The sequence below is a fragment of the Eubalaena glacialis genome, chromosome 14 (genome assembly GCF_028564815.1).
Source record: "Eubalaena glacialis isolate mEubGla1 chromosome 14, mEubGla1.1.hap2.+ XY, whole genome shotgun sequence".
NCBI classification, from domain to species: Eukaryota; Metazoa; Chordata; class Mammalia; order Artiodactyla; family Balaenidae; genus Eubalaena; species Eubalaena glacialis.
The window spans coordinates 25,120,509-25,146,042 of NC_083729.1; the positions used below are offsets into that span (position 1 = coordinate 25,120,509).

The 25,534-nt window shown below is 53.8% G+C and overlaps 1 protein-coding gene across 1 annotated transcript in view; it reads right to left on the reverse strand.

Annotated features, from left to right (window-relative positions):
* Positions 1–299: 299 nt before the first annotated feature.
* GALNT14 (polypeptide N-acetylgalactosaminyltransferase 14) overlaps positions 300–25,534 on the reverse strand; it is a 215,447-nt gene continuing 190,212 nt past the window's right edge. Inside the window, exons 10-15 of the mRNA XM_061210706.1 lie at positions 19,248–19,374; positions 16,977–17,069; positions 12,679–12,762; positions 12,048–12,192; positions 1,678–1,797; positions 300–458 (exon numbers count right to left, since the gene is read on the reverse strand). Coding sequence (XP_061066689.1) covers positions 300–458; positions 1,678–1,797; positions 12,048–12,192; positions 12,679–12,762; positions 16,977–17,069; positions 19,248–19,374 — 728 coding nt within the window. The remainder of the gene's footprint in view (positions 459–1,677; positions 1,798–12,047; positions 12,193–12,678; positions 12,763–16,976; positions 17,070–19,247; positions 19,375–25,534) is intronic.

Sequence of the window (25,534 nt, forward strand, 5' to 3'; positions counted from 1 at the left end):
CAACATCAACACTTCCCATCAGATCTCTGCCTCCAGATACCGTGCAGGGGCAGACCCAGCCAGGACTGGAACTTAACGGCCTTGAGAACACGGGGATCTGTCTGTCTCTGAGTTGCTCTTGGCTCGCAATCTCTTCCTGCATCCTCCCTGACAGCCGCTCCTGTCCTGGGGGGCTCTGCCTTCGCCTCCCCATTCAGGGCTTCTGCAGTAGTTCGGGCCTTCCTGCAGCCTGGTTTCCAGTCCGATTCTCATCCGGGGAAGCGCCACCCCACGGCCCCTGCCGGTTCCGACACGGATCTTCAAGAGCTCACCAGGTCCCAGTGCTGGCTCATAAGTGAGGACTCACACGGATTGACAACGATCTCCCTGCCGTTCTCAGTGCCATCGCCAAACATGTCCGTGTCTAGGCAGAGGTGGGATGCCACGTGCTCGATGCGGGAACCAGTCTTGGTCCATTGCTGGGAAGATGGAGAGGGGAGAGGATGAACCAGAATTCTCCGGCTAAGGTCCTGGGTCCTAGCAATAGTATTGGGAGTTCCAGCGTAATCAGAAATGTTGACACCACATGGCTAGGGTCATCCAGAGACTTGACTTCATGGTCTCATGGAGGAAGAAAACTGCAACTAATTGCCTTGCCAGGTATTGTTGTTGGTTTTCTTTTTTTTTTTTTTATCGGATTAAAAAAAGTAAACGCGAAATCAATATGCTTGCTAGGAAAACTCATTAGAAGGCAATAACTTTCCAAGCAATAGGCCAGAAAATATGAAGCGAGTTAGTCACAGGAGCAGCTAAAGAAATGATCCACGCTCGGTATCTGCACCGTCATGAAGAAGTGGGTGAGAATGAGGAGGGGGGGATGGCGAGGCAGGAGGGGTGGAGGGGCTCCTGGGCAGCACCTGAAGCCGAACCTCTGCTCCTCCAAAGTGCTTCAGCACACGAGGGGCCCAAGCAGAGAGGGGGTCTCATGCTGCTGCTTCCCAGACCTCACCTCACTGGACAAGGAGGGAGGGGATGGACACGTATTGGGGAACTACCACTGACCAGGTATCATGGATCATCTCAGTGAATTGCTGTAAACAGCTACCCTGTGTGATGGGCGTCATCAACCTCATTTCATAGAGGAGGAAACGGAAGCTCAGAGAGGTCCAGTAACCTGCCAAGGGTCACACAGCCAGTGAGCCCTAAAAATGGGTATTCGAATCTCGGTCTCTCCAACACCAGGACCCAGCTGGCAGGAAACTGAGTGGAGCCAACACCGTGCCGCCAGAGAAACTAGGCACAAGGTGCATCCAGAGTGCTATGAACTTTGCTGGACGTCCTGCCAGAGCCCAAGGCCCCCGAAGGCAGAGGTTCGAGTCTTGTTCATCCTTGTGGCCCTGCAGGCTCTGTCCCAGTGTGCTCCTGCTCTGGGATTCTGGGTGGGCGTCGGAGCAAGACAGGGCAGTACAAGATACGCATGCAAGCTGAGGTCCAGCGCGGTCAATAGGCTTTCACATGGCAGCTGATCGCTGCCGCGGGCACCACGGATGGTATCAGAGGCCCCTCCCTCCCTCTCCTAACCAGAAGGACCTCTTCCTTATCAACACTTCCTCCTCTGAAGCTTCTCTCTTTTCCTGCACACGAGACTTAGACCTACACCGGCGGCCACGTCCCAGGGCAGACGCGCTGAACACTTACCTGTCTGTCATCTCCATTCTTGCAAAGGACAAGAACCACCGGGGCGCCAGGGAACAAGGTGACGACTGACAGGCACAGTTCCTCCTGCAGGATCTGCTGGGTGTATGTGAAGGCCCAGATCTGGAGGGAAAGAGGCCAGAAAGGGTCACCTCAGGATGCTTGGAAGCCACCCCTGCTGGGATACTACTATGCCTACGTGTGACAATTAGCACAGCTTGGTACGAAGCACTGGGGGGTCCTAGCAGGAATCGACTGTCAACAGGTCACCTGGGAAAATGCTACTCAAGAGCCAGAGATTCTTGGGTCACACCCTCGGTGAAGTCCCCGCCCCACTCCCAAGAAGGGGCCTGGCCTGGGGCATGCAGGCTGCCTCCGAGAGGCAAGGAGCAATTCTGGGCTTTGGGCAGGAGACTGAACGACAGCCCGGCCAAGCTGCATGGTCCCCAGTTTCTCCGTTTGGATTGGTGTCTATTCCCCACACTTGACATTTCATGCAGCTACGCGGTAGGTCACACCCCCCCCGTCCCCCCCAGCTGTCTTTAGAATGTCCCTTCTTTGAAAAGGAGTCCAAATCGGTGCCCTGAGAACATGACAGTTGTGACAAGAGGCAGATGGAGGGGCAAAGGGAATGAGGAGGGGGTGGCAGAGGAGCAGGAGGGAAAGAAGGAAGTTGTGAGAAATAAAATCATTCCAAGAGGGCGCATGCACGCCAGCACTCCAGGAGAACAGAGCACTTGGCCCCGGAGCTCCTGCAGGGGGAGCAGCTGAGAAATCGGACGGACATGCAGAGTTCTGACGGCGGCGAAGGGAAAGGGGCATTCGGTGAGGTTTATTACGAGGAAGGAAGAACGTTTCCTTCAAGTGCCAGAGACCAGAGAGCAACCAACTGCTGAAGCAGCCCGGGCCACCGCCCAGCTCTTCGATCAGGGGCGGAAATGCTGGTGTAATAGTTGCCAAACGTGAACCTTCAAGAGGTTTTTCCTAGGTTGTAAAACAGGGATAACATCTGTCCTTTGCCTTCATCATGGGGCAGAGAAGACTTGTGAATCGGATGCCCCGAAGGGAGCTGCAGAGAGGACCCCTTTAAGGGTTGTACCCCTCCTCTTCCACAACACCCTTACCGTCCAGTGGACCCTCTGTCCCTGCACCAGGCCAGTTGGTGTCGAGAGAAGACCTAGACCAGAAAGTACTCCCTGAGGAGTGGATGGAAATAGAGACGAACAAAGACTGGCTGTGAGTTGAGAATTCCTGAAGCCTGGGGATGGGTACACGGGGGTTCTTCATACTCTTCCACTGAGTTCGATTTCTGTATCTATTCAGTCTTGTGTTTTTTTTTTAATAATAAAACGTTAGGAAATGTACTCTTCTGGCCTTGTGAACATCACCATGCTACGCACACCATTTGCCTTCCTCCAGGGTAAGCTGCAATGGGAAGACGCCTGTATGCATGGAGGTAACGTCGGAACCATGACAAGATGGCTAATAGCGGCTCACATTTCTTGAGCACCTACTATGTGCCAGGCACCGTTCTGGGAGCTTTACACATGTTAACTTAATCACAAGACTCCAATTAGGTAGGTGTTGTCATTATTCCCCTTTTACACATGAGGAAGGTAAGGCTCAAAGAGGTTATCCTAAGTCAGGTATAGTAAGTGGCCCCTGCACCCACTCTCCTCCACAGCTCTGCTCGAGCTACTGCTGCCACTGGGGTCATGGCTCGTTCCGGGCCCTTTGATCCAATTTAATCTCGGGAGACCCCTCCTCCAGGTCGTAAATATTAAAACGGTAGATCAGTCCCTCCTTGACAGGAGATAGCTGGCAGGAGCTTCCCCCTCTTGGCCAGTTCCCAGTGGCAGCCCCTGTGAGAAGGGAAACCAAGCTCACACCCCGCGTCGGGGGCCGGGGAGGGGGCAGACCAGAGAGTAGGCCCCTCCCCTGACCCTGATGGGAACTGGGCAAGAGTATGAACGGAGGCCCACCCACCGCGGACGCCACAGCAGACCAGGGGACACGCGTGGTGCTGGCTTCCGGCCTGGGCTGCCCCCGCTTTACTTCCCACCCCACCTCTGTCCCCCACTGTGAACTCCCAGCCTGCATCTCCCTGCTTGGTCACTCCCCTCTCAAGGGTCCCCCTAGAGCCTGGGTGTGTGGACCTGGGACACAGTCCATCCTGTGGAACGGACCCAGGGGAGAGAGATCCACGCAAGTCCTGAAATCAGGCTCGGGTCATTAGGGTGGTGGATTCTGGGGTCCTACGCATTTGGGGAGTGTAATGTAGAAGGTAGACACAGGTCTGAGGCGTGAGCCCTGAGAATTCCTTGGCCTGTGGTGCGGGGGGAGAGCAGGGCCCAGGTTCAAGGGCAGCGCTGCCAGGGGGCCATTTGCCCAGGCCCGCCGTACCACTGGCCTCCGTGTTAGACATCTGCATTGTCTGGAGATGAGGATAAACACACAGTCACTGACGTGGAAAGAAGATGAGGCTCATCGCTCCGTCCCACTACCCGACCACACAGCTTGCAGTGAACCATGAATTAGCATTTTAAAAATAAACCCTGTAATTATCTTATGATCACTACAATACACTGGCTTTGTGTTTTTTATGTTAAAAGCATTAACTGATTAAATATAAAAACTTAAAATATACCACAATTTCTGGTAGCCCATTTTGGCATTTCTTTTTTAATATCCTAGGGGCTTCAAAAACCAGAAGTGCTGAGGATGGCATGGGGTAGGGTGGGGAGTGGTGGTCCTTTTAACTCTGAGACACCCCATCCACAAATGCCTTTCGGGAAGGAATGTATATGGTACTCCGGGGGCTCTGAGGAAACCACCTCGAGACGCCCGGGGGAGAACGTGCACAGGCACAGACAGGTATTGAAGCCCTCATACTATGTGGACTTTCCATTAGCTGGTGCTTTACTGGCATCGAAATAATTCAGCCTTGCAATTCCCCAGAGGAACGCAGCTCTGTGGCCACATATGCAAGAGAAGAGAGTTGAGGGGGAAGCAGAACACGGGAGCAGGTGGGGCAGGAAGCAAGGAGAGGTTTTCCGATTCCTATTCTGCGGCCTGTCAGGCTTTGCAGAATGGTCGGTGATGAATGGGTTTATTAAATGAATCTCAGAGTCAGAAATGAATTCAAGAAGGCAGCACTGGTTGCTCAGGCTGGCCTGGCCTCGATCGGTGAGCACTAACGGCTCCATTTCGGGGACTGGCAAAGTCACAGCCTTCAACCCAATGCACACACACACAGCCATATCCATGGAAGCTAACCCAGAGGCCATCCTGGAGGTGGTGTGGGATGTCTCGCCCCTCTGGGACAGGGTTGGTAAGGGGCTGAGGAGGAGGCAGTCCATTCCTGGCCCTCCAGCCTCTTTGCTGCTGCCCTGGAAGAGGGGAACTGATGATGGGGAGGGGATGGTCCAGGCCGGACAGCCTGAAGACCTTCTGTGCTCAGAGGAAGTCTCTGGAGCTGCCAGTGTGGGTGGGAGACGGGAGTGGCCCGTCACTGGGGGAGGAGACTTCTCTCTAGTAAATGCTCATCTGGCCATGGCAGCCAGCCTGGGGCTTACTGTCCTGCACTGGCTGGAGAAGCAGAGAGGAAAGATTTTCTTAAGAGGAGATACCTGAAGGAGTAAAGTTCTGAAGGGAGCAGGCATGAAGCTAAGTTGGGGCCCAAGCCTAGGGGCTGATCTTAGAATGGTCCAGAGCCACCGCTAGTAGGCAAGGGCACTGCTTCTCAGCTGGGGTGCTTTTGCCCCTAGCCACCTACTCAGGGGACAGCTGGCGGTGTCTGGAGGCATTTTTTTGACTGTTATGACTAGGTCGGGGCTGTCACTGGCACCTGGTGGGTATGGTCAGGGATGTTGCTAAACATTCTACAATGCACGGACAGTCCCTGCAACGAAGAATTACCTGGTACTAATGCCAACTGTGCTGAGGTTGAGAAACCCTAGCCTAGTCTTTTTTTTTTTTAGTTTTTGTTGGATATAGCTGCTTTACAACGTTGTGTTAGTTTCTGCTGTACAGCAAAGTGAATCAGCTATCTGTATACACATATCCCCTCTTTTTTGGGTTTCCTTCCCATTTAGGTCACCACAGAGCACTGAGTAAAGTTCCCTGTGCTATGCAATAAATTCTTATTACTTGGCCTAGTCTTAAGAGCTTGGTATCTGGAGGCGGCAGGCCCGTGTCTGAACCCTGCTCTGGCGCTACTAGCATATGACCTGGGTAGCCTTGGTCAACTCCTCTAAGCCTCGCTTCCTCCATCTGTGAAATGGGGGTTATTGTGAAGATGAAACAAGCAGATGCACGTCAAGCACTCAGCCCGTTGCCCAGCCCCTGGAGGAGAGTCTCCGTGAACCATCTTTTTCCAACACGTGGGAAGGAGGAGTGGTTGGATGAGGACAGAGGAACACTGCCATGTGGACAGACGTTAGGGGGCTGTGTTTTCCTTAAGGCAGAAGCACACATCATTTTCCGCTGGTGGTGAGTTCCCTGTTCAAAAATTCTCCCGTGTGGGGAAGAGTAAACAACGGAGAAGAAACAGTGGATGGGAGGCAGCCCTGCTGGCTGTGCTGTGGTTAGACAGCTGAAATAACTCGGTGCCGAGGGACGCTTCTGTTCTAGATTGTTCACCTTCCATTGTCTACGTGACCCTCACAGCCACCCTGGGAGGTAGGTACGATTGGATGGAAGGCGGACTGAGGTCAGTGGTTGCTCTGGGCAATGCCAGGGGCAGACCCTGGGGTTGACTGTGAATGCGGGACCTCCCTGGTGAGACGGGATCTGAGCCAAGCGCGTCCAGGGCCACAGGCTGGCCTCAAACCTCGTAGGCCACACTGGGCATTGCCCTCGTCCATCGAACACGCCCTGAAGCCTGCTTCAGACAAGATGCTGGGAATGAACGAGTGGGTTCAAGCGAACCTTTAGTTCAGCCGACCTCTTGATGCACCTGTGTGGCCGCGGGATCCCCCAGAGGCACTGACTGGCTGTGCGGGGGGCCTTCATCACCTGCAGGGACAGAGCTCAGCCGTGCCCTGGTGGGGGCCCTCTGACCAGGGGCGGCTCTGAGACGCTCCTCTCCTTCAGCTGGGACTAGACTCACTTTGGGGACCTTTGTTTCTAGCCCATCGTGTCCTTTCCTCCCAAGTTGTAAGAATACACCCAGTACATATGGTGTTGGGCCAGGCTGTTGGACTCTGGAGTGACTGCCGGGGCTAAGACCCTGGCTCGCTTGTTTTTTAACCCCATAAACTTGGGTGAGTTACTTAACTCTGCGCCTCAGTCCCCTCAGCTGTGAAATGAAGATAACAGCAGCCCCGAACTTGGAGGGTAATACATATACGTGTCCAGAATGGTGCTGACCATGGAGCAAGTGCTCAGTTACTCTCCGCCTGTTGGCTGTGATGGTGGAGGATGCCAACAGGAGGAAAGACGGCCCTGGAGATCCTCCTTTGGAAAACTGCCTTTGCTTTGCCTCCCAGGACAGACGCTGCAGAGGCAGTCATGATGGGGCCATTCCCAAGGGTGTGCTGAGAAAGCCGGGGAGGAAGGGTGGTATCAGGCAGGGAAGGTGACTGCTGGCAACCTGTCCCACTGGCAGACTCACCGAGAGGAGAGGTGCCAGTGTGAGGCTGGGTTTGGGGAAGAGCTTTGATCTTCATCTCACCCACCCAGGCTATCTAGCGGCCTGCATGCATCCTTCACAAGCCAGTAGCCTGAACTGCTGGGGATCCAGGTGGGAGGACACACTAAAAAGTCTTTCATTTATGTTTTCCCTTTCTTTAAATTGGGATACAGTGAGATTGGTGCATCTGTCTTCTATCTTTCACAAATATTTTTCTAGGGAATCCAATAAAATTGAGAGGAAACTTACTACCCAGAAGGCTTCTGGGGCTTCACACATTTACAAACTGATGATGTATTTCTCTTTCTACCCAAGGCATCAGGTTGCTGCCATCTTGAATACACACTCAGGTTAGATATTTTGTTCCCAAGGTTGACAAATCAGCCAACAAAGGGAAGTAAGGGAGAGTGAGGGATGGATGGGGCTGGGGTGGAGCAGGGTCGTGAGCCAGCATTGGAGCCAGAGGACAGCCATGGTCGGATGGTCTCCTTTCAACAATGAGGACAGCCACGTGCACGGGGACACGCCACCTGGAGAGTCAGTGGCCAGCTGGAAGCAGAGCTCAGGGCCCCCGAGCCCCATCCTCTGCTGCTCTTTCACCCCACATGTTGAAGACCCCGGAATCCACCACCCAGATAACCTGAGCCTGATTTCAGGACTTGCGTGGATCTCTCTCCCCTGGGTCCGTTCCACAGGATGGACTGTGTCCCTGGGCCACACACCCAGGCCCTAGGGGGACCCTTGAGAGGGGAGTGACCAAGCAGGGAGATGCAGGCTGGGAGTTCACAGTGGGGGATAGAGGTGGGGTGGGAAGTAAAGGGGGGAAGCCCAGGCTGGAAGCCAGCGCCATGCGTGTCCCCTGGTCTGGTGTGGCGTCCGCGGTGGGTGGGCCTCCGTTCATACTCTTGCCCAGTTCCCATCAGTGTCAGGGGAGGGGCCTACTCTCTGGTCTGCCCCCTCCCCGGCCCACGACACGGGGTGTGACCTTGGTTTCCCTTCTCACAGGGGCTGCCACTGGGAACTGGCCAAGAGGGGGAAGCTCCTGCCAGCTATCTCCTGTCAAGGAGGAACTGATCTAGCGTTTTAATATTTATGACCTGGAGGAGGGGTCTCCCGAGATTAAATTGAATCAAAGGGCCCGGAACGAGCCATGACCCCAGCGGCAGCAGTAGCTCGAGCAGAGCTGTGGAGCCAGGTTTCCAAATCCTGCCTTCCTCACTTACTAGCGTATGACCTTGGATAATCTCTCCAGGTCTCAGGTTCATCATCTGCAAAACGAGGATAATAGTAACACCTACTTAATCGGCTTGATATGGCCTCTCAGAGACAGAGAGGTAGGGGCAGGAGAGAAGGTGAACGAGTCACATGAAGGGGTCTGAGGGGCAGATGCAACTTCTCTAGACAGGCCAAGAGGCAGGACAAGCTGAGAGACGCAAGAGGGGAGAGGAGGCAAAGGAGGGTTATCACATTAGCAGGAGGCGCTGGGAAGCAGGACGACAGGACGGGTAGTTTATGTAGGAAGGAGGGGCAGACACCGAAAGCATGAGAAAGGTAGTGTCAGTCAGTCCTGCAAGGGTATATACTCCACGCACACACGTGCACACACCCAGAAACACATGCACACGCCCACACGCCCACACACTTGGGGGGACGAGTCTAGCTGAAATTGCTTTGCGGATTTCTATCAGTGGGTTCAACGCCTTCAGAATACTTGGACAGGCATCCCAGGCCTGCTGTCGGCCGCGGGTCCCGCTAGGAGAGGGCTGTGTCTAACCCGGCGTAATCCCACCCGGCACCCCAGCATGCAGCCTGGTGCCCGGGGCACCGTGCACACTCGGCGGGTGTCATCTGTTGAAGGGAACTGAACATCGTCCTGTCTCCTGTGTTCTTCCCATATCCTGAATTCGCACTGCTGCCACACACACCCAACTGTTCTCTCCAAAGCAGAGAAGAGTGACAGCTTGGCACGATTTTCTACAAAAGAACTCTTTGCTCACTTGAACACTGTTACTGTGCTAAACCTTAGTTTCCCACAGTGACAGCTTTTTTCTCTCCCCTTTCTCACTCCGCTGGAACGTCAGCCAGAATAGGTGCCATTCTCCTCTAGTCAAATAAAGGCCTGGCAGCTTCTCCCTGGGCCAGGCTATTGGGTGGCCCTTCCCTGAGATCCAGAGATCCCATGGCTCCCCCCGCCACCTTCCTTATGCAGCCAAAGACATTAAGTACCAGAAAAACCCCTACTTTGCTAGAAACAGATGAGGCAAACTTCTGTCTCAGGGAAAGGGGGACGATAACATTTTGGCTGTTTGCGATCCCCCATGAGCAGGGCCCACACATAGATTCAGAAGAGAGGGATGTGCGTTATCTACTCACACATTCTACAAAATGCCACTAACAAGTGATATCATTCTCAACCAGGCTGCCACACCTAAAGCAAAACTGACATCTCTATTTCCTTCCCCTTTTCCTGTCTGACTCAGGCAGCCCCCTTCCGTGTCTTGCTGGAGCAGAGATTATTTTTGGAAAAACTCTCAGCAAGCTGGAGGCTGGTGGTGCAATGCCTCAAATGCCAGGCTGAGAGTGTGGGTTTTTGTGGTAGACAATGGGGAGCCATTGAAGGCTGTATGGAGATGCAGAACAATGGTTTGGTGATCACATGTTACTGGAGGCTGTGGCCATAATCTAACACAGTGGTTCCCAAGCAGGGTGGTTTTGTCCCCCAGGGGCATTTGGTAAAGCCTGGAGACAGCTTTGACTGGCATGACTGGTAGGTACGGGGTGCTCCTGGCATCCGGTGGGCAGAGACCAGGGATGCTGCTGGACAGCCTACAGGACACAGGATGGTCCCTGCCACAAAGAGTGATCCAGCCCCAAATGTCAATAGTGCCGAGGCGGAGGGCCGCTGATCTGGCATGAAGAGGTGAACGTTGGGGCCAAGAGCAGCTATTCCGAGGGGAGAAGGGATGGGATTTGCAGGAACGGGGGACGTGGGAGAAAGAGGAGCCACGGAAGATGGACAGAACTACAACCATCTGGAGAGAATTTGTGGGATGGTGAGATGGTCGGGGAGCCTGACAGGTGCTTGGGGCCATCTGTTGGCTTGAGTTTCAGAGGCGTTTGTTGTGGCTGTGGACTCACTAGATCTCCCCGTGTTTGAGAGGGAGAGTCCAGCAGGGATGTCTAAGTGTAAACCCGCCATCCTGGAGCCATCTCCTGGGCGCTCACAGCCTCCTACCCCTGAGGATAAAAGTCAATCTCCTCAGCTGGGAAAAGAGGCCATGACGTGCCTCTTCCCTCCTCTCCAGTCTTACCTTTGCTGCTCCCTCACCATTCTACCCCTCTGACCATGATCTCCCTGAAGCCTTTCAAAGGCATCCTGGCTCCCAGTCCCGGGCCTTGGTACATGCTGGATTTGCCCACCTGCCCTTTCTTCCCTTCATGACCTGGCCTATTTCTACTCATCTCTCAGGATACAGCTCATTTTCAGGTCCTCTAGGAAGACTTCCCCAATCCTTGTGTAGAAGTTGGATATCATCTCTCTGCACTTCTATAGCACCGTGGACCAAACTCTCTCCAGGACAGAGATTATATCAAAAGGGCTGCTGACTTGCTTCTTTTTGCATTAGATCCCTCGAGGGGCCATGGTGGCCTGCAACCTAGCCTTTCACCTGTGCATCTCCACAGTCAGCAGAGAACATAGACATTTGTTGAGTGAATGAAAGAATAAATGAATGAACTCATGGATGGATGAAGATACAGAATTTGTGAATCAAGAAAACAGAGGAGGTTGCCAAAGCTGGAAGCATGGATAAAATCTCCAAGGAACCAGTTACAGAGAAAAGAACAGTGAATTGAGAACTTGGGTGATTACTCACCATAAGGGTATGAGAGTGGGGAGAGGAGCCAGCCAAAAAAAAGAAAAAAGGGGTGGAAAGAACAGGAATGCAGGACAGTCAGGATCATGTAGTGTCTCCAGAGCCAGGAGGGAAGTTATAAGATGGATGTGCTTTCATGCATCCAGCAGGCCAAGTGTTACAGAGGTTGAGACAGGCTGTGAATTTGTCAGTGACTTTTGAAAAGAGTTCTATCCTCAGAGGGGAGTACACTGACCCACAGTGTTGATGAAACAGCTACAGCACAAGGAAACCTTTCTGAGAAGGGGCGACGATGGTCCCTCCAGACCTGGGGGAAGCAGGAGACAGCAGAGGTGGAGCCACAGGCCTGCTGAGGGCAGAAAGGGGATGATCGACAGCCCTGCCCAGAGATGAGGGCGGTGGATGATGGGGAAGGCTGTACCACATCTGTCATGACTGTCTGGAAGTCAGGGTTAAATCAGCGGGGAGACTCACAGAGCAGGCATTTCACCTGGAGACAGTGTCACCCAGCAGGATGCTTTTCTGTTTGCACCTCATATTTTTGAGGTAGCTGTGCTGCCCACCCTGCCGGATCCAGCCCACATTTACTGCCAGCAGCTTGGACACCAATGACATCCTCATTAATCTCCTGCTAATTTAATGGTTAATTCCTATAGGCGCTAAGTTGCCTGGTGAGGCGTCTTTCAGAGAAAGTCTGTGCATTTGGAAACCAAGCGGAGTGAACCCAGTCCCAGAGTGAGGGGGATCGTGCTTCTCTTGCTCTGCTGTTGAGCTCCGGGTATAACTAGACACCTGATTCATGTAAAAGCAGGAAATAGAGGCCAAGTCCATTCACATGTTCAAGTATCCCCAGCCAGTTACTTTACCTGGGACTTTGCTTCCTTGTCTTCAATCTTGACACAGGGGCTTAACTTGAGGTTGGAGATCTCTTGGTCTTTCTGCTTTTGAGACTCTAGGCACTTCTGCCTCTGTCGGATGCTGCCCTTCTGGATGGAGGACTCCTTGGGTACTCTAGAGGAAAGCCACGAGAGGGATGAGAATCCACTACTCTTTGGATTAGTAGTAACACCAGCAGTTGGAGAGGTCGGGCAGTGTTTGGAGAATGGCAGGGGCATTTCGCCCCGGCTCTGCTACAATGACTTGCACTGCTCGGGGCCTGGGGATGGGGTAGGTGCCACTAGGAGCAAGGCAACAGGGAACAACCCAGGAGACTGGAGCCTGGAATGGAATCAGTGAGTCCATGCCCTGAGGTCACACCCCGGAGTTCAAACCCCAGCAGTTGAGAAATACTGCTACAGCTAACCTCAATCCTTCATGCTACTGATTAATAGAATTCTCTTTCTGGTTTCAGGGTTAAGCAGAGCCAACTGGCCTTCTCAGATCTCCATATACTTAAAAACCCTCATCCAGATGGCCACAGGTGGTCCCTTCTCCAGACTGAGTCAGCGGAGGGTCTCTCCCTGCAGTTAGCAAAGGCTCAAACCACAGGGCGGATACCTGAGTTCTGGATAGACGTTCTCCAGGTACCACTTGAAGCTCCGGCACTGCAGGTTCTTCCTCAGGTTCAATCTGCTCTCAATGCTGGGGGTGAAGGGGGAGGGCAGACACAGAGACAAAATACAGCTGTGTCAGAGACGGGTACCAGCAACATGGACCCAGGAGGTACCAGCCCTCCAGGCTGGGAGGCGTACAGCACAACCCGTGCCCATGCTCTGCACCCACGTCTCCCTGGAGGGTGCTGGAGAAAATAACCGAGAGAGCGTTTGAGAGCTCCAGACAGAGCTATGGAAACACTCAGCAATATCTCACAGTGGAGCGGTAATGACACCAAAGATTTGTGCTTTACTTGAAAACAGAATTTGGGGGTGTTTTTACTTTTCATTAAAAACAAGGCTATGAGAACATTCGGCGTGTTGTTAATAATTCACTGCTGGGGCTCTGGGTCTACTTACAAATCTCTCTTTGGATTCTGCTGTTGAACTGCCATCCCCCCGACGCCCCGCCTCAACCAGCCCAGCCTCAGAGAATCCTCTTCGTTAGCTGGTTCTGGGCTTTGGTCATGTATTTGTTCATCACATATTTCCTGAGTACCTAGTATGCGCCAGGCATTGTGCCCAACGTGGGACGTGATGGTGGACTTCCGAGCGAGAGAGACAGGTAATGAACCGGGTGGTCACAGCCCGATGTGGATGTGGGGTGGGAGCACCTCAGAGGTGGCCCCATGCCTGTCGGGTCGGTGGTGGTCAAGTGGTAATGTGGAAGCTGGTATCTGGAAGGAAAGTGGACGTTGTCCAGACAAACCAGAAAGTGCGTGAGGTGGGGGCCCCTGGGAGTGCCAGGGGAATAGTAAAGAGAGATTAGTGCACATGGAGAGGGAAGGGGTCTGTTGGCAGGAACAGCGGTGCAGGTTAGAATATGTGTGTGTGAACGGATGTATGTGGGAGGATGGGAGAGGGGAGGTGGGTGGGAGGAGAGATGAAGATGCAGACCATAAAACGTCCTGTGAAATACTGTGGAGGAGCTTGGACATCATTTTCAGGGCAATGGGATGCCATGGATGGGTTCTAAGCAGAGAACGATGTGGCGGTGTTAGCCCTTTAAGAGCATCTTACTGATGGTGAATGCGTCTGATACGCAAGGCTGGGAGAGCAGTTAGGAGGCAGCTGAAGAAACCCAGGCACTGCTCATGATTGCTGGCAGGGAAGTGGGGGTGGGAACGAAGAGAAGGGCCAGGTTTAATTCTCTCCACTGCACCACCAGCACCCACCCGAGTTCCATGTACACCTTGTCTCTCCTGCGTGACCACACAGAACTGGCCCTGCTCTCTCCAGCCTTGACTCCTTCCACCCCAAAGACTGGACCGGGCGCCCTCACGGCACTGGAACTTCTTAAACAGCACTAACCACCATTCCTCACCAGACTCCAAGCAACATGAGGGCAGGAATGACATTGTTTGAAAAGGGCTAAATGTTCAGTATTTGCAAGAACCCAGATGTTCAGTGCATGAGTGAGGCAGGATCTCTGGGACTTGGTTGATTGTCTAGGTGTGGGAGGAGAGGGGGAGGGAAAAGTCAAGGTTGACACTCAGATTTCTGGTTTGGCAACAGGATGCAAGGAAGAGCGTTCACTGAGATGGGGAATATGGGGTAAGGAGCAAGTTTAGAAGCGAAGAGGATGAGTTCAGTTAGGACTAGTCGAGTTGGAGGAGCCTGGGAGGCATCCAGGCAGAGATGTCCAGTTGCTACTTGGACATAGGGGATGGAGCTCAGAGGAAAGGTGCAAGACAGAGATGGAAACGTGAGTATCGGCAGCACAGTGGTGGTTGATGCCAGGGAAAATGTGGAGTAAGAGGGCTTATGAAAGATCCTCAGGGAACACCAACATATAAGGGTGGGGAGAGGAGCCTGAGCCTGCGAAGGGGGCTGAGAGGGCGCAGCCTGCACCGCAGGACAAGAGCCAAGACTGCAGTTCTGGAAACTGAGATCAGAAGTGTGCCTGAAGGGGGCTGGGTGGGAGAAGTCTCATACCAATGGGGTAACATAGAGAAAGGTAAGGGGTCTCAGGGAGTCACGGGTGGGCCAGGTGGGAGTGATCGCAGGGGATGGGGGCACGGCCTCAGGTCACAGTCAGGAGAAGGGGGAGGGGGAGCCGCAGACAGCGATGCAGGCAGCTCTTTCATGAAGCTTGGCTCTGAAGGAGCAGAAGACCGGGTGTAGGTGATGAGCAAAGCTGGACTGAGGGAGAGTTCTTACAGTTTGTTTTCTTTCCTTCTCTTCCTTTTTTGTTTTTAAAAACTATGTAAGATACTGAATAAATTTAAATGCCAATGGGGACCATGCAATAGAGAAGAGAGATGGGTGATCAGGGAGAGTGAAGGCACACAGAGGGCAAAGTCCCCTAGAACAGGGGCTCCCACACTGTCTGCGCATTAGAATCACCTGATGGTGGGGGGGTGGTTCTTTTACAAATTCTACAGCCCAGGCCACAGCCCAGAGGAAATCCACTCTCTGGGGGTGGAGTAGAGGCAGCAGAGTTTTTGAATCTCCCCAGGTGACTGCGCTGTACAGACAGTTTGGCAACCATCACCCTGAAACCTCGCTCCTTGAGTTGAGGTCCTCAGACCAGCAGCACGGCACCACCTGGGGCTTACAGAACTGCAGACCTACCGAACCAAAATCCACACTTTAACAAGATCCCCGGGAGATCTGTGTGCACATTAAAGTGTGAGAAGCCGACAGGCAGGAGGAGATGAATCCAGGCAGTGGGACCTCGATAAATGATGATTTATGAATGAATGCAGGGGGGAAGAGTGTGTCCAGAGAACAGGAGGCACACCTTATCCTTCAAGATGAAAGAGACAGAAGGATGGTGCAGATACAGGTTCGTCTGTCTTGGGAAGTTGGTGCTATTTCATCTACAAAACAGAGGTGTCATCTTCTGTGAGTGAAAGGAGTGGGGTGGACTCAGCAGCTGGGGAGAGTGGAAAAGGTACAAATGGAGATTGAGGGAGAACGCTGGCCAGGCAAGGTGGCAGGATCAAGAGGTCCACCAAGGGCCCCCCTGAGCCTGATGGCCACGGAGTGGTAGCAGCACCAGCTGACAGTCCCAGAACTGTTCAGCAGCCTATGAACAGGGGAGGAAAAGGTACAAAGCCGGGTTCATCCAGGGTTAAGAGAACTTCACCAGGGAGGGTTGATAGATGCCCAACAGAGCAAGAGATCGGAGGACAACATCTTTTAAGCATTCTCTTTAAGCAAGAAGGTGGAACCCAAGTTGGAGAGGGGAGAGCAGTGAAGAAAGGAGGGGTGGACCCACATGGCCAATAGGCCGGAAGTTGGCTGAGGACTCAGAATAAACGCCGCGGGAGGCTCTGAGTAGGACAAGTGGAGAACAGTGTGGGTTTATGGTTTCAGAAATACAAATCACTTTAGCAGCCTCTGATTTAATCCTCCCGGGCAGTGATGGGCTCGACCTATGGAGAGTAGGCTGCAAAAATCCCATCTGTCAACAGCCTTAGAATGACTGAGGGACATTAGATGACAAAAGCCACCGGCTGCCCCCCCAAAAGATGAATGATAACATCAATGAAGTTGCCATTTTTCTCTACTCAAATCAACCCTGGGTTGGGGAATGCAACATCACAGAGTTTTGGAATATGACAGGTGTGATTTGAGCCTTCTCCCCCTCCTGTAATGGTGTGATCCAGGGCAAGTACCTGAACCTGTAGAAGACTCAGTCTCCTCATCTGTAAAACAGGGGTAATTATACCCATTTCTCAGTTTGCGGAGGACTAATGGGGTATCTCATGTAATGGTATCTGGCCCTTAATTTCTCTCTCTGTCCTCTTCGACCCCCATGAAGCTGGAGCCCGGCTCTAGAGGAGATCTGCATGGTACCGTTCCTCCTAGAAAGGCAGAAGATTTAGGCTTGGGCAGCTGAGGACGAGGAGGAAGGAACTCCGACCTGGAGGGACCAGGGCTGCTTAGCCCAGCACCTCACCTTTCTATAAAAAGCTGGAAACACCAGTCCACTGCACAAGGCACAGCTCTGCCCACTGAGTAGATGGCCCAGGTTGCCCGGGGGTCATCCCACAAGAGCTGTCCAAGGCCCTGCAGCCAGAACTGGGCAGGAGCAAGAAGGCACATGAAGGGAGAAGAGCCCCAGCCTGGGCCCTGGAGGGGCTTGGGGGCTCGGGAGACCAGCTGAGCACACAGGCCTGTTGGGACCCGCTCTCCTCGGGCCTGTGAGTTGGGGCTCTTGGCCCTCTGCACAAATAAACCAGGAGGGACACTTACTTTCCAAAGGGTCTCTCCAGGGCAAACGGCCGGGAAGCATAATAGTACTGCTTGTATTCATCCATCCACACTTCAGCTGTCCGCTTGGTGTTCCTGGGGAGACAGGGGGTGTCGGGGAGGGTCAGAGAGGACCTGGGACGTGTCCAGGTAAAATATACACAAGCGGCAAGCTGGCAGCGTCACCCCCGTGGGGCCCACCGTGGTCCAGTAACATTATTCTCTCCACAGTGCTGAGCCCAGCCACTACCACCAATCTCCAGAGGGACCTCTACCCCAAGACACAGGAGTTTAGTAGTCACTACATACTCTTTTCCCAAAAGGCACAGGCCAGAGAAATTACACCAGAAACTGAACTTCTGTCGCCCTCAAAAAAGAAAAAAATCAGGGAGAAAGGAGCCAGGAGAATCTGGTGCATCCCTGTGGCGCCGGTACAAGAGGAGCAAGCGCTGACCGTCTCACCTCTGGCCGTCCGCGGGCTCCTGCTCCAGAACTCTCCCCTGCAGCCCGGGGCCCGGTCTCCAAGGGGAGAGCCAGTCACGCACGGGGTTCCCACAGGCCACGTGATTAGCTTGGTGCAGGTGTAAAGAATTAAGCAATCACGCCATCTTGGTCAAATGTTTGCCAGGACTCTGAAGTTTTTAAAACATCAGCTATTCGCTCTGAGTTTGACATCCAAGGTCACAGAGAAAGAGACAGAGACAGACACAGAGGATGCCAGTGCTCAGCTGTTCAGGAGGCAGGGGCACCAAGAAGAGAGGTTGTGGGAAAACCATCAGAAGCCAGGAGCAGGGCCGGGGCAGCACCTGCCAAGGCCCGAGTGTGTGGACTCGGGGTCTCACCGGAAAGGCCATGTCCCTCCAGGTTTCTGGTTCTGTGTGCCACAGAGGCATCCAACAGTGGGCGCGGCACGCCCTTCAAGCCCGTGAACCTGGAAGGAGTTACGCACACGCAGCCCAGGTCTTGGTGCTCAGAAGGCAGCTAACAGAGCCTTGCCGCCTCCCTTCACTGGCCTAACCACCGGCAAACTGGAAGCTGCCGAGGAGACACTGCCCCACATTTCCCTCCCCTCCAATGACCCGCTGGGGGCACGCAGGATGCCCGCTGGCCAGGGCCCAGTCTCAAACACAAGGAACGTTCTGGAGCCCAAGGCTCTGCCCCCTCACTCCCAGGCTGGCCCCTTTCCCCATCGCAGCCCCACCGCTTTCCTGTGCCAGGCGCCCCCAGATCACCTTTCCCTGTAAAAGCCCAGAGCCCAGGCAGCCCTGCCTTTGTTCCTGTCCCTGCTGACTGGGTTCTCACTGCCCCGCCCTGCCCAGCATGGGGTCAACTTTCTCCCTGTTCAAGCCCATGGCGCCTCCACACCTGTCCACACCCGTCCACACCCACAGCTGTCCATAGTGTGAGAAACCGAGGACGGGAGAACCCAGACGAGGAGAACAACACCGCAGGGGAAGCAAAACACCAAAAGAGGCGCTTGTCTCCTCCTTCCCCCAAATGGACCAAATGAGAGAAAAAAAGGGCACAGTGGGAATAAATGGGGAGTGAGCTGTCAAGTGACAAGAGACAAGGGGAGGCGAAGCTGGAGGACCAGAAGAACAAAAGGAGAAAGAGGTGTAAGGAATTATTTTTAAAGAAAAGGAGAAAGGTTGAAGAAAAAAATCACGAAAAGCAGAAGGGCGTATGGAAGGAGGGAACAGGAATAGGCAAGTGGGCACCGCTGGGTCACTGAGACCCCAGGATCTTCGTCCTGTCCCCAGGCAGGAGATGACAAGTCCCAGGAAAGGAGCCCAGGGCCGCAGGGCCTACGCCAGCCTGGCAGCTTCTGTGCACCCTCGAGGCCCTGGAGCAGTCAGGTGGGTTGTATCCACTCGTGCCTCCCCACTCCCGAATCTTCCCAAGGGCCTTTCCCCTGGTGACCCAGCCTGAAGGTGGGAGCAGCGGATCTTCTAGAACTCAGGGGCAAAACAGTCACCTTTCCCCCACCCCAAACAACCCAAAATACCCAGGGCCCTGAGCCCTGCAAGATGGCGCCGCGCAGTAACTTGAAGCCCCCAAGGCTACATGTGGGGGAAGCCAACAGTGGAGAACAGCCTTGGGGCTTCCAGCCTGAAGCTGGATGGGCAGGCCTGACTTCTCCTGCTCAGGCAGCGGCCCAGCGAGTAGGACCCACAGCCCCTGTCCATCCAGAACACTCAGGCGACCTACCAGAGAACCCAGGGCGGCAGCAACCCATCGCCAGAAAAGCCCTCGGCCGCTGCAGCGCACACTTACTTTATATATGTGTTGGCATTTCCATCTGGGAAGACATATGGGTGCTTCTTCCGGAAGACGTGGCCCACTCGGCTGCAGGGGACGATCTCGAGGCTGCCCCCGCACATCCACACCCTGAAGGAGATTTCTGCAAGACAGCCAGGCCCCCCATCGCTGCTCTGCCTCTTGGGCGGAGGGGACACAGGATGGCAGCATTGAGACTCCAGGCGCCAGGGAGTCCCAGGTCCCAGGGAGCGGGGAGGGCCGGCTGCACCCAGCCTCGGGTGCGGCGGTTACCCGCATGCTCCACTGGCCCGGCAACCTCGGTCTCCCGGCCCACAACAAGGGTGGTTAACAACTCGCACCTGGGAGGGTGGTTTGAGTTAATAGGGAAACAGTGGCCGGCAGGGAGGAGCACACAACAATCACGCCCTGTTCCCTGCCCTCATGGAGGCCTCTGGAACACACTCAGGGGCCTGCACGGTGGGGGCCACTGCTGTGAGGCTTTAGCCTGGCAAGAGAAGCCTGGGGGCTACGAGAGAGCTGCTTCTGAGCACGTGGAAGATGGATTAGACGAGCTCATATGATCCCAGAGGGTTAGAGCCAGGACCGAGGAGAAAGAATTTCCATTAGAGACTATGGAGAATTTTCTGATGGTCAAGGTCCAGATAGAAGGGGCTGTCATGGAGTAAGTGTGTTTGCCACTCTGACAGGCCAGCAAGCCACATGGCCTGGAGGTGACAGAGAGGACCAGTTCCCAGGAGGCACCTGGACAAGGTGTCCAGGACAGAGCCTCCCAACACTGAGACGGCAATGCTACCCGCTGCAAGGGCCCCTGAATCTTAACCCGGAGGAGGAAGTCTGAGCCGTAGTCGAGAGCTGGGAGCAGCCATAGAAAGTGCTGGAAGCCTCGAAGCTCTTGTTGGAGGTGCTCCCCTGGGTGGGGATTTGCACACAAACCCCTTTTTCCCCGTTGGCTGCTGCTGCAGGGACCTCCGGGAGGTGGGCGGGGTGGAGTTAGCAGAGGCGCTGGGACTAGGCTGGAGGGTGCATTTCTCCCTCGGGGCTGCTTCCTGCAGACTTGGAGCAGTGGTCCTACCCCAGAAGGAAGCAGTGGAATTCAGCGGTGGTGGGGGAGTATCTCTCATCACTGCCCTGGTTTGGAATTGCTGAACACTGTGAGGGGGTTTTATTATCGCTTTTAACTCCTCTACAGATGGTGCCTCCCCTTACTGACTGCACCCAGGGCAGCCTCCTCGCTGTACCCCACTGGCTTCCCATCTGAAATGCTTGCCTGGCCCATGCTTCTGCAGTCAAGCTCAAGCAAGAGGATGGCTCAGGAAAATCCCGTGCCCATGGGCAACTGCCCCTGGAAGCAGCCCGGGTGTCCACGAGCAGGAAATGAGGATGCGGGTATTCCAGTGCTGTCCCACCATGTACGACGTGCCCTGCACCCTCCAGCACCTTGGGCCCCACTTCCCTGGGTTTCTTCACCACGGGGTCCTCTCCTTTATCCTCTGTCCCACCCATGTCCTGCTCTCCTTCTCCCTTCTTTCCAACTCTCCAAGTAAGTGCTTGGACACAAATTCTTCATCCTGAGCCTCACCTGCTCTCATACTCGCCTGTCCTCAGTCACCCTTTACCTGTCCCCTCCTGCTTCCTGCCCTGTGTCCCTGGAAAAGTTGCAGGCCAGGCTGCCTTGACAACTGTTGCCCCCTGCCCAGGTACCCTCCCAGACAGGCTACAGCTCATTTCCAGCAAGCTCGGATTTCCCTCAGAGTGGGGGCAACGTGGACACTAGGATGAAGAAAGGACGTCTCAAGATTGCTGTCAAATGATGGCAAGAACACAGGGTCAGGGAGAGATGGGAAGAACTCGGCTTTGGGGTCAGTGGCCCCAAGTCTGCGGTAACCCACTAGCCGTGTCCCTGGGAAACCTGCTTGACCTCGCTGAGGCCGGGTTTCCTCACACGTAAAATGAAGATCATAAAAGTACTCCACAGGATTGCCGTTGACATCAAATGAAATGGAATTTCAAGAATGACTGTGAAAACTCTTACGTGTGCTGGAAAGCTCAGTAACAGTTACAAGACATTCCTCTGCAGGCCGTCTCTTTAAGACGTGGACGCCAATGGCATCGCCCACCTGTGCCCACTTCCAACTTCCTAGATGATTTACAGCTTCCTGCTTCTGCCACAGGAGGCAGTTGAAATCTGTGGTACTGAACACTTGAGATTTTGACTCTCCATAGAAATCCATGATACACGGCGCCCTGGCATTTGCCTGGTTGGAATCGTGGGCACCGGCCTGGCGTTTGCGGGGGATGATGAGTGAGCTTAGCTGACGGCCAGCATCCGGCTCTCCATCTTGCAGTGATGCACGAAGGCGCAGAGGGCGCGGTGCAGGGAACTGTGATGGAACACGTGTGAATTTAGCCTCCAGGGCTAAGGTCTACTGGGCTCCAATCAGCTCCTGTCCAGGATCGCAAAACAGGGTTTCCAGTTCCCAAAAAGGAAAACCCTCTCATCCCTCAAAACCAGAGATGGAGGCCTGCTTACTGGATATAACCTACCAATTCTGTGCCAGCTTTCTTCCAAAAATATGCATACATTTTAGCTATCGTCTCTTCCTTACATGTATTCAAATGAGACATACGTCCCTCCTCATTTGCAAAGCAAATCCCTCCAACCTGTGCCTCAGTCCCACCCGCCCTCCCCGCCCCTGAAACCTGTTCCTCTCCCTGTGCTTCCTTCACCCAGCATTCTGCTTCTCTCTGAATCTATTGGCCCCCCCTCCTCTGCCACCATCATGCACAGACCCCACCTCAGAAAGTACCGTTCCCCTCTCCACCCTCCTTTTGGGCTTCTGGCATTCTCCAGCCCAAGGCTCTGTCTCTGAGTGCCTTGCTGACACTGCTTCCTCATCTCACCCCAACATTCACTTGATGCTGAGGACTCACCCCTATCCCACCAGCCCAGCTCTACTGCGGACTCCAGCACTGACCTCCGTGGCTGCCTGACGCTCTGTCGAGGTGCACTGGATGCCCTCAGATGCAGTATGTCTTCTACCCCATCAGCATCCTCTAATAGCCCTCTGCAGGCTGCCTCCTCTCCTCCGCCTCTAAAACCATCCTTCCTCCTCGTTTTCCTGTGTCTGTGCTTCTTTAAAACATCAGAGTATCTCAGTTCTGCATGGGAGGAAAGGACTCTTTCATTTATTCCTGGGCTGGGCTTCGTTTGGTCCTCCCTCAGGCAGTAACTTATTAGTCATCCTAACAACCCCACACATGGTTGTGGATGTTATTTTACGATGCAGAAGCAGTCCTGATAGGACAACTGACAGCAGGTAGCTGGCATCTGAAGCCCACCTCCCCAGCTCCAAAACTCCTGCCCTTGCCCTGACCCCACCTCCCCCAGTGTGAACACACACCATCAGCCCATGCGACTGTGGACACGAAGATCCTGACTTCAGGGCACTCACAGCCGAACCAGAGAGACCAATCTGTAACCAGCTACCTCATCCACTCCTTCATCCAGTCCTGACACCTGCCTGTCTCAGCTCTGCTTCCGGCCAGCTGATGCTGCCCACAGAGGCTGCAGCCTGAGATGCAGTAAGAGCTTCTCTGCTCTGGAGTCCAGACTGTCGTAACCAAGACGACCTGAGACACATGCCTTGCTGTGCCTCGGTCAGAGTCAAGGCAGTCTGGGTGATGAAGTTTGGAGTGTTCAGATCAGTGTAATGATTTTCAGGTACCATAGTGTGGAGTATTTAAAACCTAGGACATATAGTTGTCCTACCCTTAACTACACCACTGACTTCAGGATAACAATGTGTATCCTCCCAGGACTGCAAGCCAGGTCCGGTGATTCACAGATTTGTGCTGAAGCCTCTGGGAAAGGCTTGTGATCCCGAGGTCCAAGCAGTGGGGCCATAGACCGAGGTGTAAAGCAGTGGGCCTTCCAGGTATAGCCCAGACCCTCCACTTGCCATGTCGGCAGTTCCTGCAAAGTCATCACTTTCTTAAGTGAAGGAGCAAAAAGATGATGTAGGGAGTCTGTGGGGAGTTCTCACTGAGTCAGCACCCGCATAATCTCCCTGGTGATGAATGTCACGCAGCCCCAAATCTGCTCGGAATTCCAGGCAGGGAGATGTGTAATTATTCCATCCTCACTGGGGGCGCTGTTGCCTTCTTCTTTTCTTTAAACTTCAGATTAATACTTGGGAATAAACCGCCCTCCCCCAGCCTCTGTTCTCAGCTCTTTCCTTCTGTCTCCTCACCAACTCATCCATAGTTTTAGCAGCGCTCATAAGCCCCCAACCCTTAACCAGAGCCAGCGTCTACCTGACGAGCCATGATGGGGGACAGGAATTCAGGGGAAAGGGGACAGCTTCCTCCCCAGGAACCGAATCACAGCTATTCCTCCTTGGCCATATAGGTCAAGTTGGAATCTCCTCTGATAGCCTGGTTTCTAGACAAAGGCAAAGGGAGCGTTAGACATTGGCTCCCCTGAAGGCAGTGGGCCTGTTTTAAATGGCACCTCATGGACTGTATACAGACACATATTGTCTACACGGCATTATCCACTCTCCCTCTGGCCGAGTTGAAATCCAGTGAGGACAAAGGGATTGGAGTGGAGAGCGATGAACAGTAAGAGACAGCCACTCAGTCCACACAGATAAATGTGGTGACAGGGACCTTTCCTTTCAAGAATCTTTACGTTCTCAGGGCCACCTGGGCTAGAAAGCTCTGTTATTATTTTTTAATGAGTACACAGACTCGAGTAGAGGCAATCTTACTGGGCCACAAAGGATAACCTCGAACCTATGAGCAAAATTATGCTTCACACCATCCGGGACCATCAAGGTTGCATCCAGATCCCTGACTTCTGAACAAGCAGTAACCACAGGCCCACCCTGGTCACCACGGGCTGTCCAGCTGCGAAGGTCACGGCGGCACCCTTTACCTCTCCACAGTCCCTCTGGAAAAGGATGGCCTTGAGGGACCGCACCTGGGCCTGGGGCTTAGCAAGCAGCCCCACCTGAGGGGGGAAAGATGACTTTTCATCAGACTTGGATGCTCTTCCCAGATGAGGCCACTTCTCTCATCTTGAGCCCCTGAGCCTGGAAAGGGTGAGGCCGAAAGAGAAAGCGAGAGGGACCCACTGTTCCCGCGGGCGTGACACAGCGCTCCTCTGACAAACCTGCTCGCCCGCAGCCCAAAGGCGAGGCAAGGCCACTGCTCGGGGCCTCATTCGTCTTCACAGTGGCCCTGGGAGCGTGTTTCTACTGCTGCCGTAACAAATTACCACACCAACCTAGCGTGGGTTTGGTTGGGCCCTCTGCTGAGGGTCTCTCCAGGCCGCGATCAAGATGTCAGCAGGATCAGGTTCCTTTCTGGGGGCTCTGAAGCTTTTGAGTTGATTCAGGTTGTTTGCAGAAGCCAGTTCCTCGCGGTCGCAGGGCTGCGGTTCCCTTCTCCTCGCTGGCTGTAGGTCAGGGGCCCCTGCTACATCCACGCTGCCCCTCCCTCTTCACACCAGTGGCAGCCAGGCCAGTTCCTCCCAGGCTGCGAACCTCTCTGACTGCTTCCGCTACATCTCCTCTGACTCCAGCCAGAGAAAGTTCCCTGCTGCAAAGGGCCCACGTGATTGGACTGGGCCCACCTGGATACTCCAGGCTACTCTCCCAGCTTCAGATTCAGGAGCCTTAATCACATCTGCAAACTCCCTTTTGCTGTGTAAGGTAACCTCCTGACAGGTTCTAGGTGAGGAAATGCTCTCCGTGACCAAACTTTACTCAGGCTCGCCCTCTCTCTGACTAGGCGTGAACTGTTCCCTACCCTCGTCAGGCCTGCATCCCGTTTTAGCAAGAATCCTGCTAAGCCGGTTTAGAGAATCCATCGCCCCAGCCTGCCCCGGCCCCCATATCTGATTACCCTGGTAAGAAGCCTTAGGTCAGTGTAGCAGAATTCCCCCCACTTTGTTTTTAAATTAAACTTTTAATGTTGAGATGATTGTACATTCACAAACAATTATAAGAAATAAAATAGAGACCCTGTGTACCCTTCATGGTTTTCTCTAATGGCACCGTCTTGCAAAATTATAGTACATGAATTTAACAAAGATATTCACATTGATACAATCCATCAATCATATTCAGGTTTCCAAGTTTCATGTATATGAAATTGTGTGTGTGCATGTGTGTATTTACCTCATGCAATTTTATCACATGCATATGTCCATGTATTCACCAGTAAAGACACAGAAGAGTTTCATTACCACAAAGATCCCTCATGCTACCCTTTTAATC